At 37.7% G+C, this 17,529-nt stretch overlaps 1 protein-coding gene across 6 annotated transcripts in view; it reads left to right on the top strand.

Moving 5' to 3' along the window:
• The first annotated feature begins 374 nt into the window (after positions 1-374).
• The window catches only part of LOC110840777 (neurotrimin-like), a 540,194-nt gene continuing 523,039 nt past the window's right edge, over positions 375-17,529 (top strand). For 2 of the 6 annotated variants that reach the window (XM_087357489.1, XM_087357494.1), the window contains exon 1: positions 1,919-3,536. In XM_087357489.1, coding sequence (XP_087213615.1) covers positions 3,395-3,536 — 142 coding nt within the window. In that variant the 5' untranslated portion in view covers positions 1,919-3,394. Of the gene's footprint in view, positions 561-1,917; positions 3,537-17,529 lie in introns of those variants that run through there. The other 4 variants (XM_087357493.1, XM_087357491.1, XM_087357492.1 and 1 more) reach the window with 4 other exon arrangements.

Below are 17,529 nucleotides of genomic sequence, written 5' to 3' on the forward strand. Positions count from 1 at the left end.
TCGAGGAAGAATTTTTTTTGTAATATTTTCTCTGCTAGACAATTTAAAAGAATATTTTATACTTTGGAATAACATCAAACAAGATTTTAATTCACGAATCATTTGAATCTACTGGACGGAGGGACGGACGGTCAGAGAGGACCAGCCCATAATGCTTTCTCGCTATGCACTTCGTGCAAAGAATGCGTAAAAGCTGAGCAGCGCCGTGCAAAGAGCATAACTGAAGTGTGATCGGGTCTGTTTCCGAACAGTGGCGAATTATGACGATTAGGCGAAACCGGAACCAGCTCCGAAGTTCCGTTCCGCGCACGCAAGAGTGATACCTGCTAATGTTCTAGCTACCTTTCAATCGTAAGTTTTCTCAGTGATGTGATATTAGTCCACTAAAATGTGAAATTACATCATGTTGTGTGTATCATCATGGCTTGTTTTATAAAATTGTGACAATATATACCAGATGAAGTGTGACATAAAGCTGATGAAGAAACTTCTATCATGCGACTCATTGCTTCATGGCAGTCCAACACGAACTACAGCAGCACAGCGTGGCGTGGATTCAGGTAACAGATAGAATTACAGTGTGTGGTTGAGAATTATGTCGTCCAGTTCAGTGCTGAAATGAAAAATATCGTAGTTTCCAAGGACGAATGTTTTGTTTCTGTCCATACAGAAATAGGAATTGTGCTTCAGATGAGTAATTTGGCAGTTCTAACAAACATTTACGTCACACAAACTGCCTGTTCGATTTAAATATGTTTGGGAATGGCGGTATCAAGTTGCAATTATATATACGGAGAATTTAATTGTGGATTAAGTTCTGCGAATCGTTGCTACCATTCGGTTCAGAAACTTCTGCTTGTCCATCTACTATCGGAAAACATACATCTCTATTATTCTTATGGATGTGATTTGTTCTCTAATCACAAAGGGGTGCTGGGAGGAAACATTATTTAACGAAATGCAAGTAAACAGATTATGACTACAATTTTATATAAGCCTGTGTGACGTAATTGGTTTTAGATTGTGCGTTCATTGAATTATCAGGTCAAAAGAGGAACCGGGTGGTACACAAGTAAGGTTCATGTAAAACATTGTTATTTTACTCTTGTGTTCTTCTTTATATTCCCTGAAAGCATCTTGCTCTTAGTCAGCGTAAGAAAAATAATTTTAGTAATACGAAAATGGCGATACAGACTTCTGTGAATTGTAAAAAACATGCATACGGTTGTGAACACCATAATGGCCAGAAATATACATTTTTTTTAAACAAAAGTAGGTATAATATTCATTAGTAAAGTACCTGCTGTAAACTATTTGTCCCCATGATCGGAGTAAAATCGCGAGAAATATTGTTGAGGATAAAAGAATTCGTGGTCTTACTCTTTCTGACGCGTGGTAGATATTGCGCTGGGCTGTATCGTACACAAGCACCCAGAAAAGTAAACTGGTTTTGTCTGAAAGGTAGGAATACAATGCTAATGGCTTCTTGTTCCGAGAAGCTTGTTTTAATTAATTCACAAGTTTATAATTTTTATTTCGTTTATCATTCATCTTTCTCGCATATTGTCCTCTCCTGGTCTTGTTCACAAGATTTGCCGCTCCGTCTCGGATGTACCTGTTTTTACGGATCGACCTTGTCAGCGAAGATATTAGACCTTGGCAAATACCCAATTCACCGCCTTCGTAAGCAGAAATTCCTAGTTGCTGACGATGTAATTATCAGTCGCCACCAGATCTGACATATGTTTGTGGCCACTCAGGTAAAAGCTGGACTCAGATGTTGGATGAGAGGTAGAATGGGTACAGGGAGGGAGAAGAATTTTAAGGTTTCCCTCTAGTGTGGACGGCGTTGGTCGGCATGCGTCGTGCCCCGACGATAGTAGCGCCGCGACGGTGCAAAGCGTCCCAAGTTGAAGTTACTGCAGTCGGCTCAAAGTGGCGAGCGAGTTGTTGCCTCTGGTTTCGTATCGCCGTCCCTCATCTGCTCGGAAAACAGTCACGCTCTTTCTACTGCAGTTGGAACCGTTTGAATGTCGTTGGACACCGCAGGCTCATGGACTGAGCGGAAGGGTGAAGTGGGAAGAGGTTAGCGCATGAGTTGCCCTCCGCGCTAGGCACTCCCTCAATTACCGTAGAGCATACAAAAAAACTATCCAGTGTGTGTAGCTCGTAACAGTGTCAGTTCTTCAGCGGACGAATTCAATAAAAAGTTCTGTAACAGTGCTCTGGAAACGCCTGCTCTGGCTAAAGGAGAATGATGTCATAGTAGTGGGAATGGGAATGTTCTGTCTCGTTTGTACGCTGGGTTTCTGATGTGAAGTGAGACGGATAGACTCTTACGGGACCTTGGTGCAGTGATGCAGGTGTTTCAGGACGTTTCGAATGAGTAAGTAGCCTCTGGGTGGCGTGGCGGTACAAATTTCGAACTATTGCTGCTATACGTGCTTCTTATAACCAGCGTAGAAACTGAATAACCCCACACTGTGAACTGGTGTGCTGTTGTGTGCGTTGTCTTTAAGTTCGTGTGTGTGTGTGTGTGGGTTTTAACGTTGCTGGTATAAATCTAAATTATTAGGCCTATATAAACTGCAACTTTCTTTGGAAGGCCTTTGAAGATTAGTGTTAACATTCCTCAATGTTTGTTAGACATGTTTTAGTAAGGGTTTATTGCAAGTGGAGATATTTTGAACTTATGAACTCTGCATAATTACGATGTTGATACCTCAGAAGTATAATTTGGATGTATTAATTTTTGTCTGTTATCCGTGTTAAATTTATCACTTACTAATTTTTGAAGGAAAATGCAGTAGCTACAGAAATTATATTTCAGTCCATAATATCAACATGTATGGAGTTTTTGTAGCAGGTTCCCACAAACATTACGACATTCAGAATTAGTTGATAAACTCTCTGCCCCTTTGTAGCAGAATTCCATGTTATCTAAACTTTGTGTACGTGATTGGTTCAGCGTAAATAAGAGCAGTTGAGTCACGCAATGCATTATTCGAATTGCTTATTGAATAAGCGTGTCTTGGCGTGATCAGTAGACAATCAGCTATTACTTGCACACAGGTAGCCGTGTATTCTGCACCCCACAAACCGCCCTCCCCTTGACTACTGCAAATGAGTCAGCACCCTAATGAGTGGTAAAGGAAAGATCTCTACTACGTCGTAGTCGTTAACCCCGGACCCAAACTGTTCTGCGTGTTGCGTGGCCTGATGATTCAGGTACGGTTAACAGGAGGGTGTGTGACTCTCCCCCATTTGACTGACTCAAGTAAACCCTGGTGACACAATACATCAAGAAATTAGTGGCTAGTGCTACGAGACAGTTGTCAGTTCGGTGAAGGTGATGTGAATAATAACTGTGGTGAAGAAGTTCCTTTTTCATGTTATGTTGTCCTTTGTTTCGTGTGGATATTTAAAGTCGCAGTGCAGAGAATCGAAGATGTCGCAGATTTTATCATCAGCAATGCCGTTACTAACATTATCACCTCTCTGGAGATTCATTCTTCTGGTATTCCTCCTGAACACTGGTGAGTCGACACTAAAGTTTTGTCTTCTGTCTGTTTGTCTTTTGTAATGATTTGATGTGGAGAATTTTAAATGACTTAATATGGAAATAAATATACGAAATTGTAAATGTAAGTAAATTGAAGCGTGTAAATATCGATGGGATTCCCTGCGCTTAAGGTGGGCTGATCCCCCATCCGTGAAGTTCTAATGCATGCCTCATACATTCATTATTTTGGGATAAATTTAGAGCTGGAATAGACCAAATGTCGTGCCAGTAATAAAAGGTATTAGATGACGTATTAAATAGTTACTTGCAGTAAAAACTGGCTTTAAGTCTTGAGATTCGCTTATTTAATTTTCTTTTTCTGCGTAATGGCGTATTAAACACAAAAGGAGGGCCAGTTTATGTTTAATTTGAGGTCTGGCGGTTATATTTAAAAGTGAGAGCGGCTCAGAGAGCTTCACAAGTATGTTTATGAGGTTTTCATTGCGATTAAAATGTGTATTGCAGTCTTCGTGGTAAACAGGCCCCGTACTCTTGTAAGTGATTCCCAACATTTCAGATTTACATATCAATTGCATTTATACCCTGAAGATGGAGACGATATGTTCCTTCAAAACGATGGGAACTATCTACAAGATCCAAGTTTCTCGCAGACGATATTACCACAATCCGCAAAAGTATAATAGTTAAGAAATTGTTATATAACTGTGAATTATAAACACTCATTTTGTTTGGCCACGCCTTTATGAACCCTTGACAAAGTGATAACTCTCGAATTAAACCGAATTTGGGATCACTCCATCCAATTGCTGGCACTGTATATACAAATAGTGAATAGGTTTACGTGTGCTGGGGACTGCATAAGTTGAAATTTCATTACTGTCTGGATAGTTTATAAATTTATTGTTCGTTTTGCAGGTAGAAAACTTTATCGTGACTGTCTGTGGATAATTAAAAACTAATACAGGACTGTGTTGTTAATAATATGTGAATAACGCCGTGGGCAGGAAAAGTTTTAAAGTTCATATTTTGCACGCCCTTGTACTGGAAGTATGAATATTGCAACAGTTTTATTTTAGCTTAGGGTGTACCAACGGCTATGCGCTCTGTCCTCAAGCTGATTTGTAGTGTCTCTGACATCTCTAGAAGCTCTACTTCATGACTGTGGTGTATAATATAAAATGCTGTTAGTTTTGCCCGTTCGCAGCGAAACTGTAGAAAAATGCACCGATTTGTTTTGCCTTACCTGTCTGACTGGCCAAAAGTGAACTGCTTTATGGATTTTCATTTTATATTGGGCAGAGAGGTTTACAAAAAATTATAGTAATATTCCAGCTTTGGTTAAATTCGGACGTGAATCCTTACGTGTGTGTTTCCAGACACTTAACGACCATAACTGGCTACGAAAGACGTTTCGGACAAACGTTGAGAGAATGATATATCCCTAGGTCTTACTGTGTTTTTGGATAATTAAGCAAATTTATCTTTGACTGGCTGAGCGACTGTTAGCCTCTCAAGAGGTACGTTATACTCCTTGGAGACAGTTATCCTAGTCATTCGGTTAGTAAAACCTCTACGTTACGTGAAACTTAGTTCTTTATCAGTTTTAACAAAAAAGGAGCTTAGCACAGATTTTTATATAAGTCTTTTCTCATTTCCTAGATGTGTTGTATATTTAACGAAATTCAGGAAACGTCTGGAGCTGAATTCGATATTTATATGGCTTTTCTCAGAAACTGATTATTTGTAACACAGTTGAGATTCGAAGGGGTTACCGCCTGAATAAATTTCTAGATTGGAAATTCTACGCCGGCATACTCTGAAAGTTTATTGAAGATTTAAATAAATTTTATATTTATGCACCCACTAAATCAAAACGTGACACTGCAGAGAATATGTGTATGTTATAAGACGTAGAGAAAAGAGTTCATTCTTGAATATAGCACCGATTAATTTTGCACATACAGCGTGCAGTGGGATAGAAGTCTTGTACATGTCGCCTCTCGTTAAAATTCTTGGACGTCCCTGGTGTATACGTCTCCCTTGTGCATTATATCCTGTCCCAAACACGCTCATAATTGAAAAACATCCGTTCTAAACTTCAGGCTTTTGGAACCTTAGTTAAAATTAATTGTAACATTTACGAAACCTAAACCTAAGTATTATTATTATTAAATGAATTGGGATATTATTATTATTTTGTTTCTGTTTGCATAGAATATATTCTGTTATATTTGAACACGCTAACACGTACTGATACATGTTCCAGAATTCAGGATAAGTTACAGTAATATCAGACTTCGAACATTTTATGTTTCCACATTTTAAGGAATTTAATAGACTATAAAGTAATTTTGCCCAATACAAATGTCTCTAATTTTGTCGGTACTGGAAAATACATTTTTAGATAATAGTTTAAGGTTCTGATTAAGATGTTTGTCATGTTATTCACTACATTACTTTGGTGCATCGATTTTTCAACTCGAGAGTTTTATAAATATCCGGTGACGGAAATTACGTCATATGATGACGGACAGGCGTATGGAGGGACGAAAACAGTTTGTTGTAGACAGCTTCATTTACTTAAGAAGTCTGCGTGGAAAGCAGGTCGGGTTACATATTATTCATTGATTCTTACATTAGACATCTACGGTGGTTGGGGCCGATTAGCTTGTAAAATGGTCGTGTGTCATGAGTAGGTAAATGTTTGAATTTCGCACCCAACACTCGCTCCGACAGGCCGATGAAAGCAACATGAAACCCGTTAGTACATATCGAAGCTCCGTCGAGACTCGAACTCCGTGTCTGTAATACAAGAACATAGCGTTACGTTACTGCTACTTTAACTTCCTCGGTATACGAACATTATTACATGAATACATACCACAGATGTAGGTAGATCTGGAGGTCCGGGATTCGCACACAAGTCAATTCTTTATAAATAATATATTAATAACTCCGTGGAGCAGAGTTCATTTTACGTATCTGACATTTGCTTAAATCGTTATTTGACTAAAGTGCCATAAAAAAACGAGGAATGTGTTGATTATCTGAGCGACTATCAGCTTCTCAAGTAGGATTGTTCATGGAGTTAACTCAAAAGTGTTTTATCGGATATGTTCTGCTGTGTTCCGTGTACATAGGGTACTACTGAGCCACACATGGAAGGCAGAATATGTTTTATTTTTCGTTTTACAAATTGTAAGCAAGGCTAACACGGCTAACAGTTGACAAGAACACTCCACCTTTGGCGTCAGCTGTGAAATAACTAAAAACAATATGGGATGGGAAAGGGATAATATCGTTTCTTGTTTGCGTTTTTAGTTATAAGTTCAGTATTTTCGCTCCAGCTGGCATGGAGATGTCATAATTGTAGTGTGTTAATGTTTGTGGTGGGATGAGCTAAAAAGATATGTTGGAAAAGTGCGAACTGTTTTTTTTAGTAAAATGTACTGATGTCGGAGTTTATTAGTGAAGTAAATATATTTGTAATAATTTTAATTCAGTTAATCAGGGACCGTAGAATGGTCCAGGCGCCTCCCAAAGGCTTTTCACCTTGGAGAAACCATGCTTGGTACTTCACTGTATACTCTTATAAAAGAATGTAACAACTTCATCTTCATCTTAAGATAGAGGTAGTAGACACACTCAAAACTTTGGAAAGCTCTCTCCAAGAGACCTGTTGTGTTTGGATACTTTAGATCCCATGAGTTTCATCTTGTTTAGAGACTGGCTCTAATGACAAAACATAACTCTCAACATAAATGGGTCATTCCAAAGTTGTGTCTCACCTTTAATTACTAGCCTTTGCTTTTGGTGGAAATTTGTTAAAGAAAACCACGTAACTACAGGAACAATTTGCAAATTTTTATTGTCCAATACTCTACAAGACCAGTGGGCTTACCGTTTGCGACAATGTTCGTGATAAATTATAGCTAAGATATAAAGATTTTCCACAAATAAATGGCATTGTTTCATATTTAAGTACTTGATAAATAAGATAAGATAAGATATTGAAAACAAACATTGTCTCACAAATGGTAGCGTATTTATTTTATTTTGGTTATTTCCGTGTCACTTCGATTGTAGCTCGTAATCAGTTATTCAGCTGTTGCCATGTTTGCTTCAACTTTTTGTAGATTACTGTCGCTGTAGCTTCAGATTTTATTCTTTCCAACGTCATTTTAATATTTTAGGGCTTGCAAATATTCATGAATATCGAATTTTTATTCCTAGACCGCCCAAAAGGTACCTGCAACATGAAAGAGGAAGAATGGCAATATGTGCTGTCTACTCGCAAGTAGTCAGGTTATGATCTATGTATGTAAGCAGGATTTGTAGTTTTCACGGCGGTGAGTCCGAATTTGTCTGTCTTCTGGGTTGTAGCGTCGATGACTTATCGTCCTGATGATGGAGGCAGAACGACTTCTGATACGTTGGTAAACTTCTACCAGGTTACACGATGCTACAACCTAGAATACAGCTATCTTAGGTGTGCAAGTGGTTTGAAGAGGAATGTGCATGTGTGTAATTTAAAGTGCGTAAGAAGGCGTTACAAACTGTTATAAAGTAGAGTGACCATCATGCCATCTGACTGTAAGAAGATGAACGTATTGGCTACCCCTTGCAGAAGATGGATGTGACAGCCTTTTCATCTGACTTGCCGCCACGCGTTGTTATTCAAGCGAACGTGTTAGGTCTTCCACATGAATTAACAGTGCGTAGTTCATCTCGCGTCTCCGAGTGACGAGTTGTAATTCTGTTACCTGTGTAGTGTTCGCTGGATAAAAGCCTTTCCTCAAACTTTGTAGTTAATTAAAACAGGCTAAAATCAATTGTGCTGCTAAATGTACAGTATATTAGAAGTTTTAAATGAATTCGATTCAACGTATAACGTCGTTTGCCTCTGAGCACAATTGTCAAATATCCTGCACGGATACTGAGTTGAGGATAAAGTCATATGTTATGTTGCCACCCTTTGAAGCCGAAAGTCGTCGTGAATAATTATTTACGAATTCAGCCTGTACTGTTACGAATATCAGTTGGTTAATATCGTTCAAGGAATTAATCTTTGTTTACAGTGACAGTCATACAGGACCCATAATTACCATGTAACTGTAAGAGTAATTGATTTATAAAGCAGGTGGGACATTGTAGTTACCACTGGACTTTAAAGGGGTTATTTGTTGGGGGAATAAAACAGAGTGTTTATTGGGAGTAGTGTACGTAAAGTTTGAAAGTTTCTGATGTTGGTGTTGTAAATAAAATTATTACTTTGAATTTTGTCCATCTTATACATTATAAAAGTACGACGTTTCGGAAGCTGGATTTTGCTTTCATCATGATGTAAGAAGTGGGGAAGAGGACAGAAACCCTATCTGTTGAGTACCCTGGTTGATCTGGCCTTGTGGTATTTTGCGATGTAAAACCGTACGGGCTTGTAGATCGATAACGACATTTGGTAGGAAGATGTTGCCTCCATCTTCAGCTCTGGAGTGATGAGGATGGAGGCATTAAGTTTCTCCGAAACGTTGATAAAAGTTCGCAGTGTATTACAAGCCGGAAGACCCAAATCGACACTATTTATATAATTCATGGTCATCTTATCATGCATTTCGACACTGTATAACCTCTACAGTTGAGAAACGTCGTTAAATAATCTAAGGATCATTCATGCTGTTTAAACGGGATATCAGCTTTGCCATTACACCGCTCCACAGGCGGGATGTATGATGTAATGCAATTAACACGCACTCCTTGCTGCTGTTTGAGGATGATTTTAGCAAATAATCCTGGAATGGTACGTGCTAATTTGTAAGGCACAGGAAATTCTATCTTGTGGAGCGTATTAAGACGAAATTGGGTTGAAGGGGGGGGGGGGGTATGAGACCCGCTACTGCTCTCGTTTGAATAGAGGAAGTGGATCGAGTGGATGCAGATTGAAACTGCTCTAGTATTATCAGCGAGTTAAGCAAGCCTTTCAAAGAACTATTCAGGTTTGGCAAGATTTATTGCTACTAAAATTACTCACACATAAACGTAGTGTTTAAAAAAATCATGTGACGTTGTACACAACGGATTCTTACTCCGACACACTTAAAATAAACTTACGTTATGTGTAAATATATAATACTTCAATATATTTATTTGCCAAAATATTTTAAATATGGCAGTTTTTGTTTTCATCAAAAAGGATTCTACTTTATTTTAATATTTGAAGAGTTGTAATCAAAGTGTTATGCTGTTATCTTTAAGTGAGAAACTGAATGTGCGACAATGTGGAACAATGGTGGCTGATAATTATTGGATTTTTGTTGCTTTTAACGTCTCAATAATGAAGGAAATAAAATATTTTAATCAGTGTCGGTTTATCTGTGAAGTCAGGTCACCGTATAATTATGGCTAGTAGCAGTACCATATCAAAATTGGAATCCAAACCCGGCCATCAGCCTGTTAAATAGGCCACGTTTCACAGAGCGATTTAACTGTATTCTGTTAGATAATTTTAATGCTTTCTTTGTTTTACAAATTTTAAACGACCCTTCTAAATAGATTTACAACAACAACCTTATATTTATTTATTGTCGTGCCATATAAAGAGGGCATTCTGATAAATGTATTGTAGATATTTCATATTCGCCACCATATATCCATGTTGACCTGCACTGACTTTCTTAAATACTGCAAATAATCTATCTCTTTTCGATCTCATTGCCGACGTGTTTCTAAAATTACTGTGATCTGATCTTTTATTTTGTATTTAGGTTACGCATTTGAACCATTTGACCATTTGCAGTTTTGTTTGCGTGTCCACCCTGCGGTTGACATGAGAGAAATTAGTTCGTACGGTTCTACCAACATATGAAAATAAATACGAAAAATAATAAAAACTGAAAGTGCCCAGTTAATATAAACTACTACTGTTGTTTTATACTTGCTAGTTTGGAAAATCAACTTGCCTCAGGCTAACAGACAACTGTATATTTCAAGCTGCGTGTTTACGTGCGTAGACACACACATGTACACATTATTATCGTAACAATAAACGTTTCCAACTTACTGAATGGAGTAATCCACAGTAAAAGTTAATAGTCACTCAGTTGTCAAGAAAACTATTGCCTTATATAGAATGCGATGGTTTTTGTGTTACCAAGAGCCCGTCATAGGCTTGTGTCAGTGTCACATGAATGGAGTCCATTCTCCCACACCGTAATTAATTAAAATCCATATATGTCTACTTCTTCCAAGTGATATCTTCGATTTAGGTTTTCCGAAAACGTGTTTCCCATCTCTGCCACACGTAATAATAACGAGGAAAGATCTTGAACGACTGTGCAAGTATCAACAGATCAAGCCCTGAAACACGATTAAGGCTATACAAATGTTATTATTTTCACCGGCGCACCTCACACGTATTTTCTGTTGCTGAATTAACATAAAAATTAGTAATATAATTTGGTCATAGTTGGGGGACTGGTGACATTAATAACATATTAAATGGCATTTATAAAATGTTCGCAGAGGAATTCGTGACCACCAACCCTATAAAGATACGTCCTAATCCCAAACTTGAGCCCACTTGTCGGGTGATTGTGGTTTGGACTGAGAGTGAATATCCCAGTAAAGCACTCGGCCAGAACGCTAATTCCCTCCGGAGATCTGAGTAGTATTACTGTTTCCCTAATGTCAAGTCACCCATGTTTGCATTATAACACCAACTTTACATTTGTTTTGTGATATCGAATTCATGAGCACATTTATCCTAAAATACATCATGCAGGAATGTAGCTTATTCGCTCAAGTGGCGTTCGTATTTGCAGTCTCTATTCAAGTCAGTTGGCCAACCTGCCTTTGTGCTCCACTTTATTCTTATCACAGGATGCCTCACCCAGACGGAATCTATCCTTCCAATAACATATCATATATGACTGATTTATTGTGGGAAAACGTAGTGTTTCGTGTCTCTAAGCATAATACCACGAAGGCGCATGGGAAAGTGGTGTTAAAGCACCCACGTATTATTAATCTCCGCATTGTATGAAGGTGCGTAATCAGATTCACGCTCCGTCAGCTTTACTCACGGAGCGGAGTCCTTGGTGCCTCCTCAAAAGGAAGATGGCTGGTCATCAGAGTCAGCCAGAAATTGAGGAAAAAACAAAAACAAACAAACGGAAATTAAACATCGGTCGTCAAGTCCTTAGCCACTCCTGTTTTGACTAAGCTTTACAAACTATTCCGTTTTTTTGCACAAAGGATTTATTTCTGTTTCTTATTCTAAATACGTGTAGCTCTAAAATATTATTAGTTACTGCCGTCAAACTGAAAACTAGAGCGTCCTGTTGATGGACGCAGCAGGCATCTCTAAAACGCCGGTAAACCTGCACCAGACGACACAACGCAACATCCCAGAAGAAATAGCCGCCGTGAGGACCTAAAATTTCATCTAGATGGAAATAGATTTTGCATGGCCCTGTGTTGTTTTGTAAAGGAAATCTTCCGTTAGCGAAATTTGATTATTTTTCGAAGATATGTCATCGCACAAGAAATTATTGCCTTACGCTAGTACTGTAGTGGCGTTGGGTTTATTTTCACCTCAGAATTTCGCACGACCATAATGTCGTATTTTTTTGTGGCATGAAATTATCGGCATGAAGTTCGTACAAAGTTCGCGAAGCCAATTTATTCGAAAGTTGTCGGTGTGTTCAGCGATACAATAGTATCTTTCCCCTCTTTAGAACGTAAGTAAAGTACGCTGAAAAGGGGATAAGCTCTGTAACTGAATTACGAAGGCTGCGTTGAGTGACAGATGTTGACGACTGTGGTTTGAGAAGGGGCAGTGGTAGGAGAGGTCTATTGATTGTCGCGGACTGTTTTGGTACTTATGCCTTCTTTACACGAAGTGTGTATAATGAAAGCAAAATGGAGAGGTCGTATCTACTCTTCTGCCCATTGATCCGTTTTACATATGAAACTACTCCATGAATTTTATTGAAATTTGGCACTTTTGTGTGTAGTAACATTTGTGAGTGTGTTTAATTTTAGTTAGTTGCTGTTCAATATAATCACCACATTATTAAGGTTAAATCGAATTTAAAACAAATAATACGTTACGTAAAATATAGATCTAATTATTTGGCAATAACACTTTTATTAGAAATATTTTCGATGTGGTTAATTTTTAATTAAATAAAATACTAAATTCTGGCTGTATTATGTCTGTACTTTGATTAGTTTACCAACAAATGAACACCAAATTTTATGGGTATGTAAAATTTTAAGAGCGTAATTGGAAAATATGCCTCTATGGAGGACGTGACTTCTTCAGAGCAAATGTTCAAATTCTCATTAATTTGACTACGTGAAATTCGAGTTTTAAGAATCTCTGCCGGTATTTGGGACAGAGTCCTTTCAAAACGAAAGAAACATTTTTGCGGATCTGACGGATTCCTCGTGTATATTTACAAGCTGTTACATTTCCAGCAGAACTTTACGCCTGCGTGTTCAAATTACGTTATGACTATTCCTTCCTTCGTGTCGGTGCAATACGAATAGTCTCGATGCTAAACAAAAGGGCCTGTTTCTTGCTCAATTAGGTCTCCATTCATTTACACTGATTAGACCTGCCGATATTGTGTTGCTAATACAAATTACATTGTCATTTAGACTTAGTTACTCAGGTAGGATTTGAGGTGAATACGAAGATGGCTGTCTTCTGCATTGTAGCGCCGTCTGGTAGTTTACCTGTGATGATGGAGGCAACAAGGACCTCTGAAACGACTGCAAACTTTTGCCAGACTACACGGCGCAACGACCCAGAAGACAGCCATATTCTTCGTTACGCAGTTTTTAAAATTGTTCATGCAATAATAGGAGTTAAAATGCAATAGGAAGATACTACTTAGGACACCTAGGTTAGACGTTAGGATAATATTAAAATGAATCTTAACGTTTGGTGTGAGAATGTTCCATAAAAGGCGAGGAATTTTCTGAGTAGCCGTGTTACTACACAGAAGGCCACTGCAGCATGCGTACAAGCCGCCTAAAAGTGGAAATGAAATCAGACATTAAATATACTTAAGACAATAACGTAACATAACATTCGTGGTGGATCACTGCCATTGTCCAGTTGTCGATAATCGAGCTGGAAGTTGAAATGATACAGAGGCGTTAGAATAAGGGAACTGAAGATGGAAAAGAGACAAAAGTACATGGGGAAAAAAGAGGCTTATTATCTCACTGGTAAGCTAATACGCGTGTAAGTATAAACGCAAACGTGTTACCCTCTGTGGTAGGCAAGTTTATCGGGATCTGTCCCTTGAGTGGCATGATTTGCGTGCAACTCTGAGGTCCAAATGTCAATGCCTCTTTCTTCGGCAATAACTTGGCGGTCGCACGAATCAACGTCATTTAACATGGGATTCTGAAAACACTGCATGCAGTTTGGAAAAGTTTCAACTTTTGTTGTGATAATTTTATTCATAAACGGAAGACATTGTGGCTGTCGAGAGCAATATGAGTTTGCTTTTAGGTTTTATGATAGAATTTCAAGAACTGTTGTGGTCGGACATGCGAAATGTGGCGTTATTTGTTACGAGTACAAAATTTTATTTGGAATATTTTCAGTTGAAAAATGTCAGTGTAGCTTCTGCGATAAAAATAAATAAATCTAAAAAAAGTGTAAATGAATACAAGGAGAATTTCTTTTTATTGTTCCACGGTACAGATTATAGAGTTATTTTGTTTCAAATCTATTCTTATTAGAGTCGACAAGATGGCAGAATCACGAACAAATTATTGGAAGCATCTTTCACAGGACGTTTCCCCACTCTCTTCAAGGACCTAGTATGACTTAAGTAACATGTGTTTGGCTTCCTTCTGCCTGCAAGCTAGGAGCAACGTATTTTAAAACTTTTCAGTACAAGTTTAGTTTTGGAACAGACACACACACTGATATATTACCGTTAACTTCCTTTCCCTATGGAATAGGAAATGTTTACTAACAGTGTTCTGAATGCATATGAATGATTCATGATAGTGAATTCCGGGCTGTTTTTTCTGTGATCTTGAGTTTGGGTTGAGAACATTTGAAGGCATGTATGTTGATGCCTTCTGATTATTCATACTCAGAAAGAAGAATTTTTGTAGTGAACACAGGGTCGTTACTTCCATTATTATTTAAGTCAGTTGCTGCCATCCGTTCCTTATTTGCAGACTGGTATAATAACGTCGGCTTTCCGGAGACTCGTTCCCCGTCTTTCTCGCATTGTGTGGCACAAATAATGGTGTACAAATTTAATTGGTAGTGCCACGTCTGGCGCGTTCCTATACTGGTTTTGGTGATGCCAGAACGGAAAGTAAGTCACTGCAGTTCTGAATGCTTTCATCTCATTTAGAGTTTTAGCAGGCCTAACTGGTCTTCAACTGCAAAAATAAAAATAATGTTCTGTAACTCCCCGATCCTTAAATGCAAAACATTTTTAAATTATATAATTTTAAATTAAAATTTAACATATTTGACATTGTGTATTATGACTATATTGATAATTTACAATTTATTTAATAACGCTGTCAGCAGATTAGGCTGTATAGTGTCAGATATAGGATAATTAATAAAGAATGGATTGGAAGGGATGTGGAAGAAAGCGGTCGTGACCTGACTTAAGGTATTATTACGGAATTTTACTGGAAGGACTGAGGAAAAACACGAAAAATATCAGTCAGGATATCCAGTCTCCGTGCCTCGATTTTAACATGGACGTCCGGTGTGTTGTGTTCTTATATCGTTCATGCAAGTTATCGGGCGTTTATTTGTTCTTACAAGTCAATTAGAGTAAAGTGAAGTGAAGTACAAGTATTACATTTTATGCTTATCCTTTTTACTATATCAACATTTTCTGAAATTATCCAGCGTCACTACAAAAACTAATTACGTAATTGTAATTAACATAATTTTAAAATTAATCTCTTTTAATTTATTAGTTGACTGAATCTTTTGTTGTAGCCGTTTAAGTGTGCTATGAACAGCGTACAAACGCCAGCTAGTTAACGTAATCTTTAGGGCTTCAGCTTCTCACAGAAGTCCATGTTGCTGTTGTAGTAACACGAATGCAAATAATGAGGAAGATGGCTCTGCTAATTGTGTATAAGGTATACCAGCTTCTACGGCCCTCAGGCTTGTGCTTCTCATGACACAAAATCAAAGAGAATTTTTAATTTCAAGTTACAAGGAAGAACTGTAAGTTTTATCTGGGTCATCGACTGTGTGGGGCGTTCACCGGTCATTTGCTTGAATAATACATAAAGGTCAGAGGTAATCAGATTTAAGGCTTTGTGATGTTTTGTTTCCTTGCTTACTATGAATATGACTTTGTGCGTGATATTTCAAGTCCAGTGATCGGAACTATTTTTAGAGTATTCGCATCAGCCCAATACAGCGAAAGAACATTTTTGCTTCAGAATCGCTGGTCTACAATGCTTACATTTGTATGTTTCCTTTGACTCAACTGCTATATTTTAAAGTAAAATTTTATTTCCAGGCCTTCGGATTGTTTCTGCAATAACTGTCACGTCCCTGTCAAATGAATTTATGTCAGAAGTATCGTCTTTTTACTAAGTATTTGATTGTGTTTTGTGTCGTAGGTCAGCTACTTGAGGTTTTGTAATATGTATAATTTGCGATTTTTGGAACATGTGATTACTACTTGGCAGTTTTGTTTTATGTATAAAAATAAATTAATTGTATTGAATCAACATGAAGGGCCACAGACTTCATAGTTACATTTTACTCTACAGCAGTCGGTAATTATTTACCTAATTAAAAGTCATACTTTTGTAGAAACCACAGTGACAACACAGTCCGCATTTTTTTTCATTCTGAGACTTTAATTCTTAATGTAATATATATATATATATATATATATATATATATATAAAAAGGCATGTGTGAAGAATTCTCTATTTTGTAATGTTATAGTTGACATACATTTTAGTAATAAATAGAATTTAGTGTAACCTAAACACAGTGCACTAATTTTAACTGAATTTACAGAAACTAACCTTAAAATAATGTTTCATTGTTCGAGAAAGATCCGAATTGCTTTTTTTTATAAATATATGCCGTTCCGAATAACAGCAGTACAGTTGAATGTGGTTGGAATATTTTAATGTTTTTGATTACGCTTTTATGCAAGGCGAAAAGCCGTCTAAGAATCCGGCATGTCTTTTGAAACGTTTCTCGCATGAACCTCCGTCTTATTACGTTAAAAATTATAAGACAGTTAAATTAGATCTGTACTGTAAGGACAGAAAATCAATGCGGATGAAATTGAACGTGACAAAACTAATCGCGAAACTCGTTTAGAAAGGAAGGGCTCATCAATTAAAAATGAGTGGGGAAAAGTACTTCTGTTTTGAACTTCAGAGTTCTGTGGCTTGGGTAAAGGGGCCGGCGGGAATCCAAGCGACCGAGATCAAAGTGTTCTTCAGATAATTTCACCTCGATTTCAAAGTGAAATCTGAACCTTGTGAAAAGTGATTGATTTCACTGATGACTGATCATGATTCGATGGTGAATAGTCAGTAAGTTAAATTGTCTTTACCCGAACTAAAAAATTCTCACACATGGTTAAAGAATAGGAATTTACTTATTGAAGTGAGATGGCTACGTGATAATCGAGTGCCTTGTATTACAACCTCACGCACCCTCATCTGTTAGCCCTTTCAGTTCTGAAGCTTTGTCCAAAATTAGAATTTAATTGACGCGGTCAAAAGCGCAGATAATATATCTCACCGAGCGGCAAATGAGAAGTTGAAGGTTTGTCGTGAATAATTAATTTGGGACAATGGGAGATGAATCGGCCAAGACTTTGTCCGAGCTGTAAATGTTGCTGAAAGCAAGAGTCCACTTTTAAAGTCGTTCTTGCCCTGCGTTTTCGTAAAATGTCCTGTACAAAATTAAATAGCTTGTTTCTTACGACACACATATTTAATATAGACCGTAACTATGTTTT

This window comes from Zootermopsis nevadensis, unplaced genomic scaffold (assembly GCF_977971745.1).
Source record: "Zootermopsis nevadensis isolate Lab colony 2312 unplaced genomic scaffold, Znev_1.0 Znev_ptg000028l, whole genome shotgun sequence".
NCBI lineage: Eukaryota > Metazoa > Arthropoda > Insecta > Blattodea > Termopsidae > Zootermopsis > Zootermopsis nevadensis.